Source organism: Panicum virgatum, chromosome 6N (genome assembly GCF_016808335.1).
Source record: "Panicum virgatum strain AP13 chromosome 6N, P.virgatum_v5, whole genome shotgun sequence".
Classification (NCBI taxonomy): Eukaryota; Viridiplantae; Streptophyta; class Magnoliopsida; order Poales; family Poaceae; genus Panicum; species Panicum virgatum.
Window position 1 is genome coordinate 34,499,680 of NC_053150.1, and position 11,828 is coordinate 34,511,507.

The 11,828-nt window shown below is 42.9% G+C and overlaps 1 protein-coding gene across 7 annotated transcripts; it reads left to right on the forward strand.

The window, feature by feature from the left end:
* The first annotated feature begins 671 nt into the window (after positions 1–671).
* LOC120679572 (ATP-dependent DNA helicase PIF1-like) lies at positions 672–11,110 on the forward strand. Of its 7 annotated transcripts, none has more exons than XM_039961183.1 (14): positions 672–812; positions 1,162–1,398; positions 3,017–3,109; positions 3,236–3,511; positions 3,582–3,885; positions 4,935–5,333; positions 5,435–5,619; positions 5,704–5,784; positions 5,880–5,963; positions 6,047–6,948; positions 7,050–7,208; positions 7,328–7,536; positions 7,629–9,250; positions 9,404–11,110. In XM_039961183.1, exons 13-14 carry the CDS (start codon positions 9,166–9,168, stop codon positions 10,882–10,884), a joined length of 1,566 nt encoding a protein of 521 aa, XP_039817117.1. In that variant the 5' UTR covers positions 672–812; positions 1,162–1,398; positions 3,017–3,109; positions 3,236–3,511; positions 3,582–3,885; positions 4,935–5,333; positions 5,435–5,619; positions 5,704–5,784; positions 5,880–5,963; positions 6,047–6,948; positions 7,050–7,208; positions 7,328–7,536; positions 7,629–9,165; the 3' UTR covers positions 10,885–11,110. The 7 variants fall into 7 exon arrangements, with proteins under 7 accessions (XP_039817117.1, XP_039817116.1, XP_039817118.1 ...); XM_039961182.1 differs by having other exon boundaries at positions 676–812; positions 1,264–1,398; XM_039961184.1 differs by lacking the exons at positions 672–812; positions 1,162–1,398 and having other exon boundaries at positions 2,512–3,109; positions 4,935–5,015; positions 5,214–5,333.
* Positions 11,111–11,828: the final 718 nt, after the last annotated feature.

Consider the following 11,828-nt stretch of genomic DNA (forward strand, 5'->3'; position numbering starts at 1 on the left):
TAGAAGAAGCTGCGTATTTTTAGCTAATTATGTGTAGTTTGAACATTTAAATGCTCCTTTACCCATCAGAGCAAACTTAAGAGCAGACTTATGATCAAATTTGGGACTGAACAATTACAATCTTTACAAATCAGCGCTAGACATAACTAACTATAGGTTGTTCACCTAGTATATGAACTAGTTCATTGTTGAATATGAAGTAAGATCCAAAAAATGAGCTTGTATCTTTAATTGTCGATATTCTGAACTTGTACTTTTATTGGATTTTTTAGAAAGTGGGAATACCAACTACAAAATTCTGGCTCCACCACTGGCCCGCAGCCCGCCTGTTGCCGTCCAGGTTGCCTAGTTCCCGGTGTGCTCGAATCAGCCACCGCCGGCAGCGGAGCTCTTGCCAGCTTGCTCGTGAATTTTTTTTATTTTTAATCCTTTTTAATTTAAAAATATAAAAATAACCCAGTCCAAATTAGATTTCCAACAACTAGCCTTTTTTGTCACGCCAAATATTTTGGCGTGACAAATAGTTGAGTTGTGACATGCTGGCCGGGCGACCGAGCAGTGCCTGACGTGGCAACGCCTGAGTCGCGCCACCTGCATCGGCATGACTGAGTCACACCAAATGATTTGGCGTGACTTGGGCGCACTCAAGTCTAGCCCACAGCCTCCCTATCTTTCGTCCTCCAGTTCTCTTCCTTTCTCCCACCGTAGCTCGAGCTCCCTCCCCATGGCGCCGCCCTCCTCCCTCACGCTTTAGATCCTAGCCATTCTCCATCCATTTGGAAGGTTAAAAGTGGGGGATTTGATCCTCGAAGGTACATCCTTCTTTCTAACCAATTACATTTGTTCGATTGCATTGTTTTCCTAGGGTTTTGTTTGGTTAGGGTTCGTTAGGGTTTGGGTTGAGATTGGTAAATCTGTATGTATCGGGTAGGACTGGTTGTGCGATATCGTGTTTTTGATTCATGCCAACATATTTCTATCGCGTAGATTGTGTATCATGCATTGATTTCGATGTGCTTTTAATGTGTACATTTCATTGGTACTGAAAATACCCTGAGATCGAACCAAAGTTCATTAGAAATAGTGTCATGATGTTAAGCTGGCAAATATGGATCAGATATGTGAAACTATAGTAATTTTTTTTATCCATGATGTGTGTAGATGAATTGTTTAGTACGTTTGTTCTCTGGTGGATTGGTTAAAGAAATTGGAGAGTTTGAAAGCATGACAGAACAAATTGCTGCTCTGTCATCTCACCAGCAGGGAGGTGAAAAGTGTGTGTCTCGGGCCTCCATCGATCCACTAGGGCTATTGATGTCAACGCCGCTCTGTCTATCATTGGCAGACCTCCTTGGATCATCCTCACCAAAGGAAGCAGATCGGGACGACGAATATAAGGTGTGTATCTATCATCCCAAGCAAGTGGTTTGTGTACTCGAGGACGCAGAGTCTTCAAATCCTGCCAAATAACAAGAAACAACCAATTATTTCGTCAATTCAAAATAATCAAATTGAAACCTACCGCTAAATAATTTGCATTGAAAACTATCATACCTCACAACGCTCCTCAAGCATCTTGCCCCGATGAGTTTCATCATAATGGGTATCAAGGAGGGGATACCGAGGGGGATGCGCATGCGCCATCTCACACTAAGAAAATCCTGTTTCATTAAAAAATTAAACATAAGCAGAAATATAATGTAGCATCCCAATTACAAACATATTATCAACATATCGACATTAGAAACATTTCAATCCACATTTCCTAGCAAACCAATAAAACATATCCATCTATCCATCCACATTTTCAAAATATCCATCAACATCAAGTTTGCTCTCAAAACAACAAGTACATAGGAACCTGCAAGGATCACCATCACTATTATTTCTATGGAAAAAAATATATCGTGCTGTGAGCTAGACATCTGCTCTGACTGGCTGGCTAGTCAACGCATGCGTAAGACATGGATCCAGCATGGTGAGACAGAGCTATCCTTCTAAAAAATTATGTGGGCTTTTCTCTTTCCTGTTCGATATATCATTGCTAAAAAGGAACAGGCGTGCCTTTTTTGTATGATGCAAAGCATCCACCTCATCTATACTATAATAATTAATAATAATACTATAAAAGTTGAAACATTTTCTCACCAAAATTAGACCCACTTTATCCCTCACGGAGGTCCCACTTATCAGATAAAAAGTTTTGACGAAAGAGGGTGGAGTCCCATTTTTTAATAAATAGAAAATATTTCCACCCAAAAGCCTTGTTTTTTTTTCACCAAAAATTTTACCATACCCACCACTGTTTTTTGGAAGTAAAAAGATATAGGATGCTGTTTTTTGGAAGTAAAAAGAGAGAGAATGACTGATTTTGGGGATGCTGTTTTTGTGGAAGTAAATGAGAGGATCGCTGATTTTTAGAGAGGACAGCTGACTACCATACCCACCACTATTAAAAGTTGAAACAATTGAATACAATCTCCACCCACTTTTTATCTACCCATCCTCTCACAAGACACCTCCAGATGCCCCACGTGTAAAGGCTAGGTGCTTGACAAAAACCTTGGCAGACCGAAAAACCTTCTGGCGCCAGTTGAATCCGCCGTGCGAAAAAAAATTTGGAGACCGTGGCCTTCTCTACCCGGCCTCTGTGCCCGCCGTGCGACACCGATGCCTTCTCTCGCTTCAATCTCGCGCGGCGATAGGAACCGGCGATTGCCTTCCATATTCATCAGTCGCCTTCCATTGCCCGTCCATGATTCCTGGAGCAGCCTTGTCCCCTTCCTTCTACGCTCACGAGATTGGCCTGGCGGCCATCCGCACCTAGCTTCTACGCCCACGCGCACCATTGCCCTAGCCTCCTCGCCATTGAGGCAGTTAGCATGTGCGTGTGCCGCTGCCCCTCCCTTCTCTTGCCTGGCCAGTTCGTGCCGCTTACTTCTCCTCCGAGATGCATCATCGAGCCATCTCCGTCTCTGACTGCATCGTCGCCATCATCATGCCAATGCTGCTATAGGTATGGAGCGCTCCGCGCTTATCCCTGGCCGCTACCTGCGCCGAGGCTAGCTTGCTCGATGTCTTCTCCCACGCCCGCAGCTTCACGTACAAGGTTGGCATGCCCAGCAAATTAAATTAATAGGGTTGTTTGCACGTACAGGGTTGTTTGCACTCAATCCACTCACAAATCACAATCTCTCCTTGTCCCATGTTCATGTACGGGGTTGTTTGCACTCAGCGTCTGCAGCAACAACGGCTGTTAGGTCAGTTTTTGCTGCCGGACGGGCATCGCCGTGTGACGAGGTGGCCGCGCGCGCCGACAGCAGTCGACCGCTGCTCCGACGTTCCCCGTGCCCGACGGCTATTTTGAGGGCCGCTGCTCCGACGGCCACGGCTCCTAACGGCCGTCGCTCCCGGCGCCCGCTGCTCCTGACGGTCCTCGCTCCCAGCGACCGCTGCTCCTGAGGGCCATCGATCTCGACGTCCATCGATCACGACGACCATTGTTTGGAAGGTAAACCATACTCCTGATTTTTTTTACGTTTCTTTTGCACGTTCTAATGACCATTTGAATTTGCAACAAGCCTGCACTCTTGCCTCGCCACCGCCGGGAAGGGTGCCGTAGATGCGCGACACGTTTGCTTCGCAGTCGCCGAGAAGGGTGCCCTAGACGTTCACAGTCGCCGGGAAGGGTGCCGTAGACGCCGCGAGCAGGCCAAACGCCAGACGACCACGCTGATCGACGTCGACGGCCCGAACAATCGGCGCGACCACACCGACAACCACGGTCTAGGTCGATGGAGCACCGCGACAACAAGGAACAACGTGTAACCAACACGCGAAATCAAGATGTTGCTCCTAAAAAAAGAACAAGAAATCTTGAAGACGGTGAGTGTCGCAACATTAGTTTGTTCAATTTCAGTATTCGGAAAATAAATTATTTACCCTACATCTTATCAAATATATATGTGTGTATGTCTGCTTCTTAGATGATGATGATCTAAGAAACATTAGGCGTCAAAAAGCTAGAGATCACTGGGCGAATATGCCGTCAGATAAAAAGGCAGAACTTAATGCAAAAAAACATCACTGTTCGAATATGCCGTCAGATAAAAAGGCAGAACTTAATGCAAAAAAACGGGAAAACTATCATCGAAAGAAGGCAGAGAAGCAATTTGTAGGTTCGTTACATGTTGCTATATAATTTATGAAAGTTATATTATGCCACAAATATAATTTATGCCAGCATTGATGGATACACCCCAGTCGGCATTGTTACATGTTGATGGAATTCAATGTTCGATGGACAGACATCAGTCGTCACACTACTAGAAAAGAGACCTTTGGCACCGGTTGAAGAGGGCCTTTGGTACCGGTTTTTCCAACCGGTACCCGGAAAGTGGTACCAATGGCTAGGGTCATCAGCACCGGGTAAAAGAACCGGTGCTTAAGGCTCTCTTACCAAAATATTTTTGTCAAAAAGGTCTAGCCGGGATTCAAACTCAGGATCTCTGATTTCAGATGCACCTTTCTTACCATCTTACCTACACATCACTGCTGATGGGAAAAGAGATATTTTCCTTTTAAAGTAATCCATGGATGAGCCTAAGGTACCGGTCGGTAACACCAACCGGTACCTAAGGCTCCTAATGTACCGGTTAGTAACACCAACCGGTACCTAAGGCTCATCCATAGACACCGGTTGCCTATGGATGAGCCTTAGGTACCGGTTGGTGTTATCAACTGGTACCTAAGGCTTGTCCATAGGTTCCATCTAGTATAGGTACCGGTTTATCTTCATACCGGTACTTTTGAGGTGGACCTTTGGCGTGTTTTCTAGTAGTGGATCATTCCACATTGGTGCTACTGCAGGTTAGTTCAATTTTTATATACTTTTCTTCTTCGCAATGGATGATTAATGTTATGGCATATTGTAGGAATATCACGCACCCCACTTTCGGCTCTGCTGCATGTGGATGGAACTGCAGTTTTCAATGGAACTACTGGTGTTGGTGGAAGTGAGCAAATAGACGTGCCCGAGAATCTCTCTCTCTCTCTCTCTCTCTCTCTATATATATATATATATGTGTGTGTGTGTGTGGGGAATATAGATTTCAATGCGCTTTCGATGGTACCCACGTTTGAATGTTGCAACCCACTATATATCCAATTTAGATAAGTTTAAAATAATTTTAAAATGCTATGCATGGTCATAGGACTGTCAGACACCCCCCTTTCGGCTTTGTTGCATATGGATGGAACTGCAGCTTTTAATGGAACTGATGGTGTTAGTGGAAGTGAGCAAATACACGTGCCCATGAATCAACATGACACCGGTTTGTCCAATGATTACAGTTAATTTATAATATGTATACATTTCAATGTGCTTCATTTCTTCTATTCCATGTGATCTTCATTTCCTTTTGAATTGTGACAGATAATGTTGTCACAGTCTCGCCTGGTAGTGCAAGAAAGCAGGAAAAAAGAGAGAGGGAGCGAATTAGGTTTGCGAGAAAAAGACTGAAAGGAATACCAAAAAAAGAGAAAAATATAATATTACGAGAAGTGAAAAGATAGTCAGAACTAACGAAGGAATACGTCAGAAGAACAATTGTTTGCCAGGTATAACATGGTCCTGTACGTTTTTTCTTATAGGCTGGATATATTATTTTGCAAAGAACTATAACTTTTAGCCTACAATTTCAGGTGAACAGAGAAATGTGGATCGAGAGGATATGTTTGACTCAGGCCTATGGGAACCAGATGATCTGATGCATGGAGTTGAAGGTATGATTATTTCTTGTAGCATGCCTATCTAATACACTTTGATAATTTATGATTAATGAATAATGAAGTGACTTGTTGTTTGTTATATTTATTAGAACATGATTTAGATGAGCAGAACCCAGTGGATTATGGACCTGCTAATATAGAGGACGATGAGGCACGCGTATTCCATCACCAGGGTTAGTTGCTGATCCGAATGAACTCACTAATATTAATATATATTTAGCGATTATAATAAATATATATCACAATATACACGCAGATTTCCAGTACGAGTATGCCGTGGATACTGATATTGGATTTAGATGTTCGGATCCATATGATGCAGTGTACAAGGATCTTCCTAAGAAACACCATGTTCTGAAAAAGCAAAAAACAGTCAATTTTGCCATGCAAAGAGGTTCCCAGGTGAAGGGCCTGCCTTCTGTTGCAGGAAAGGGAAGGTTAATATATATATTCTAGAGATACCGGCAGAGCTCCGCCGCTTGTTCGCCAGTCAGACTGACAGGGATGCAAAATATTTTAGGAAGCACATTCGGTATTTTAATAGTCACTTCTCATTCACAAGCTTTGGAATTTCCATTGATCATAATCTCGCATCTGCAAGAGGTATTGGTGTCTATTGTTTTAAAGCACACAGTTAGATATATCATAGGTTCGATCAACTTGTTTCTGGTGGGAGAGGGCCTCGCCATATGTAGCTATACTTTTATGACACCAATGAGACCATTCCACATAGGGTCAAAAGGTCGCCTAAGCTTCATACTTCAATGATCCGGTTAGTTTTGAGGATTCTGCAGAACAACCCATATGTGCTTCTATTCAAGAATCTCGGTTCGGTGTCTAATATTGCAGAGTACAACATTGAACTTAATACAAGCATATCTGTTGATCAAAGGAGATATAACGCCCCTGGGATGGATCAGGTCGCTGCTATATGGATGGACGGTAATGACCCACAACAGAGGTTTTCTCGCAGCATAATAATATATGGCAGAGAAGATCGACCTCAATATGTCAGGGTGTTCCATGGTTGCTATGACCCGTTGGCCTACCCTCTGTTGTGTCCTGGTGGTGAGACTGGATGGGAGCATAAACAAATTGAATATCAAGATCCACCTCCTGCTAATCCGAAGAGAAAATATACAAAGCGTAAGAAGCAAGGTTTGTTTGGTATTTTCCAATTATCTTTCAAATATGGTAGATAATATTATTGATTATTTATTGCTATTTTGGAGAGTAAACATATATTATCTCATTCACAGATGATCTTCCTGATGGGGAATCAGGTGCAGTTCAGTTGCAGCCTCCTAAAAAGGGAAAACACCAACATTCAGTATATTACAATTTTAATGGGGAAGACCATGATATGGATGAGCGAAGTGGGGACGAGGATGATCCCAATGATGAGCTCGATGACGTAGGTTTGAACACACTTTCCATTTATTGTTTTATATTATGTATTAATTATACATGTATTATATATGAAATTATATTAAGCAATGATATGGACTCACCTTCCAACACTCTCTACATCTAACAGCTGGTGGAGGATCTCAGCGTCACGTCACTGCAAGACAGTACTATTGTTTCAAGCGATAGATTCATGAAGGTCAACTCAATGTGTTCTTTCATGCTGGTCGGCTCTTCCAGCAATTTGCAGTAGATATGTATGTCAAAGTTGAGTCAATGTGTCTAGATTGGTACGTGAAGCCAGCAAATCAGGCTATAATTCGTGCAGATTTATATCAGGTGAGCTCTGATTTAACTATGAGCCATCAAGTCTCAATTGAATGTAATTCCATCAATTAGCATCTAAAATTTTACAATTCTTATGTGGTAAGGGTCTTCTTAACACGCTCGCCGTTGGAGAGACTGATGCTTCGAAGGCTGGGCTCAGGGTTGTTTTAGGTAAGGATTTTCCTGGTAGTGATCGTGATGTGCAAAGTAGGTTCATGGATGCAATGACACTGGTTACATGGTATGGGAAGCCTGATTTCTTCGTAACAATGACATGCAATCCATATTGGGATGAGATAGTTGTAGAATTGCTGCCAGGGCAGACACCTCAAGATCGACCTGATGTTGTTGTGAGGGTGTATCATGCTAAGTTGTTGGACCTTCATGATTTTTTGATTAAAAAGGGTCACTTGGGCATGATTGCTGCATGGGCGCATGTAACAGAGTTTCAGAAGAGGGGCCTGCCACATGAGCACTTTCTGCTGGTTATGGAGTCCGGGAGTAAGCTAAAGAGTCCTGATGATTATGATAGATATATTTCAGCTGAACTTCCTGACAAGAAAAAGTATCCTGAGTTACATAAGCTTGTATGCAAACATATGATGCATGATCCATGTGGAGTTCTAAACAAGGACTGTCCATGCATGGTTGATGGTGAATGTCGCTTCCGGTACCCTCGCCAGTTCAGTGAAACTACGCAGCAAGGAAAGGACTCTTATTCAGTGTACAGAAGATGAGAGGATGGGCAGAAAGTGAAGGTGCGTAAGGAATGGCTTGATAACCGATGGGTGGTTCCTTATAATCCAATCCTGCTGATGAGGTATAACTGCCACATTAATGTAGGGATCTGTTGCAGTATTAAGTATGTTGAGTATCTGTACAAATATATATATAAAGGGCATGATCGCGCATCTTTCTCTCTTGAGCCTAAGGACAATGGGAAGAAAGTAATCAATGAGATAAAACAGTACAGAGATTCTAGGACGATAATTGCTATAGAGGCTGTGTACAGATTATATGCATTTAAGTTGTATTTTATATCTCCACCTGTACTGCAGATGCAGGTGCACCTCGAGGGTATGCATATGGTTGCCTATAAGTCTACTAATAACCTGAATAATGTTATGCAGTCTGAAAAATCACAGAGATCCATGCTTACAGAGTATTTCAATGTGAGTAGATCAAACCATGCAGCTCGCCAATATCTCTATAGAGAGTTTCCTGAGCACTTCACCTGGAACAAGTCAAAAAAGTTCTAGAAGCCTAGGAAGGTTAAAAGGATTCAGATTGGTAGGTTGGTCTATACAAATCATGCCGAAGATGAGAGGTACTACCTTCGGATCATGTTGAACCATGTTAGAGGTGCAACCTCGTATGAGAATCTGAGAACATGGCGGTGTAACGTATGTGACATTTAGACAGGCATGTGAGGTTATGGGGCTTGTTGAATCAGACAAGTCACTTGATGACTGCCTCACGGAGTCGGCTTAGTTTAGGATGCCTTGTTCGTTGCGGAGGCTTTTTGCCACTATAATGGTTTTTTGTGAGTCTACTAATATACGGCGTCTTTGGGACAACCATCTTGACGCTATGTCTGAGAATTTTCGCCGTACATGTGACAACAGCTCGAGAATTGAATAGATGGTGCTTAAAGATATATCATATCATTTGACATCTATGGGCAAGGATATCAGGCACTACGGTTTGCCGGAGCTACACCTGACTGGTGAGTAATCTCGAATGCTTTAGTCATACATACATACATACATACATACATACATACATACATACATACATACATAAATATTCTTTGAGTACCGCTACCATTTCTAATAATTTCAACTCATGCTAATTTTTGTCATATATTCATATTTTACAGAGGAAGAGCGATCAAGGGATCATTATAGGGAAATTACTGAGGAGCAGAACCTTGGGTTTGATGAGGATCATCTGAAGATTGTTGAGACACTTAATGCAGAACAAATGGCTGGTTATGAGGAAATTCTTGATCATGTTTTGAAGAACAAAGGACAGGTGTTCTTTGTAAATGGTCCAGGCAGCACCAGTAAAACTTATCTCTACAAAGCTTTGATTGCTAAGGTGCGATCTATGGATCTTATTGATGTTGCTACTACTACATTTGGTATAGCTGCTTCCATTATGCCTGGTGGGCGCACCGCACATTCTCGCTTCAAGATTCCAATAAAATTGAGTGGCAATACTATGTGTAGCTTTACAAAGCAGAGTGGCACAGCAGAGCTACTTAGAAAGGCATCTCTGATAATATGGGATGTGGTTGCAATGACTAAGAGGCAAGCAGTTGAGGCTCTTGATAGGTCACTTAGGGATCTAATGAGTTGTGATATTCTGTTTGGAGGGAAGGTTATGTTGTTTGGTGGTGACTTCAGACGGGTTCTTCCTGTGGTGCCACGTGGAACAAGAGCTCAGATCACTGATGCAACCTTACTGAGATCATACATATGGGAAAGTGTTCGGCGGATCAGGTTGACCCAAAACATGCAAGCTCAGGCTAATACATGGTTTGCAGATTACTTACTGAGGATCGGTAACGGGACCGAGGAAGCATTTGAGGGTGACTATGTGTGGCTTCCTGATGACATTTTGATTCACAATCCTCCGGAGGATGATTCCATTGACATCCTTATTGATAAGGTGTTCCCAAATCTTGTTGCTAATTGCACTTCTGCCTCTTATATGCGCGAGCGTGCGATACTGTCCACTAGGAATGAACATGTTGATGCTGTGAATGCACTTATGATTGATAGATTTCCGGGGAAGCAGAAGATTTTCTATAGCTTCGACTCTATGGATGATGACTCACGTAATAATTATCCTCTTGATTTTCTCAACTCGATTACCCCTAATGGGCTGCCCCCTCATGAGTTGAAGGTTAAGAAGAATTGTCCTGTTATATTGCTTCGTAATCTTGATCCTCATAATGGCCTTTGCAATGGAACTCGGCTGGTGGTACGGGGATTCCAGAATAATTCGATTGATGTTGAGATTGTTAATGGGCAGCATACAGGAAAGAGGGTGTTCATACTGAGGATACCAATGTCTCCTTCTGAAGACCTCACTCTTCCGTTCAAGTTTAAGAGGAAGCAATTCCCCATCAGGTTGAGTTTTGCAATGACAATTAACAAGGCATATGGTCAGACCATACCTAATGTAGGTACCTACCTCCCCGAGCCTGTCTTTTCACACGGACAATTGTATGTGGCTCTGTCAAGAGGTGTATCTCGTGAGAGTACATGGGTTCTTGCAAAGAGAAACATGAACATCGATCCTGCTGGAAAGAGTACGAAGAATATTGTATACAGAGATGTCTTGGAATCGTGAGGTGTGTTTGTGCAGCAACTTTATATCTCCGTAGGATGTAGTAATTGCATTAATGCACTCATAGTCATGTGCATGCATGCTCTTCTGAGCATATATGTTGTCCATGCAGGTCACACGCTTGGAGATTATGACCTCCCAGATTATCTAAATGTTTTCAGCTGCTATAATGCACTATGTTTGAATAAATGTTTGGTGTACATGTGTAAACATACTTTTTTTCTTGATCTGTGACATGTCTATTAATATTTTAAAATATAATTATTTCTTAAACATGTGATATTTTTAAATATAATTGTTTTTTAAACATGTGCCTGTGGCAAGTGCACATCCACTAGTGGAAGTAAAAAGAGAGATGATGTTGTTTTTTTTAAAGTAAAAATAAAGAGAATAGCTGATTTTTGGGGGGATGCTGTTTTTTTAAGTAAAAATAGAGCGATGCTGTTTTTCTAAAAGTAAAAAGAGAGAGAATCGCTGATTTTTTGGGATGCCTTTTTTTGGAAGTAAAAGAGAGAGGATCGCTGATTTTTTGGAAGTAAAAAAGAGAGCATCGCTGATTTTCTGGAAGCAAAGGAGATCTTGTCCTGTTCGTCCCGTTCTGGCTGCAGCTTTCATCGCACAACACCACGCTCTAGGTGCCAGCTGCTCGGCGTGCTGCATGCCCGCCTGTTCCTCCACCGCTCTTATCGCACGTCAACGTGCACTGCCTGCCCGCTTACTCGGCGTGCTCGCAAGTCACCGCGCGTTGCCTGCCCGGGCGCGCCCTCGGCTCCTCGGCGCCCTCCCTTTGCCCCACGTTGCTTCATCGCAGCCATGGCCTCGCCTGCTCGGAGTGCTCCATCCGCTCCACGTTGCCACACTCTACTGCATTCCTAACTACCTGCCTGCTCGGCGTGTGGGGTTCAACTGCAGGCACCGGCGCCCTCCTGCATGTTTGGTTGATCATC

Bases quoted from the DNA above. Each gene is read 5' to 3' on its own strand.
- LOC120679572 (XM_039961183.1), top strand. From the start codon at position 9,166: ATGGTGCTTAAAGATATATCATATCATTTGACATCTATGGGCAAGGAT. The intron at 9,251-9,403 runs GTGAGTAATCTC...CATATTTTACAG, and splicing joins GCCGGAGCTACACCTGACTG to AGGAAGAGCGATCAAGGGAT.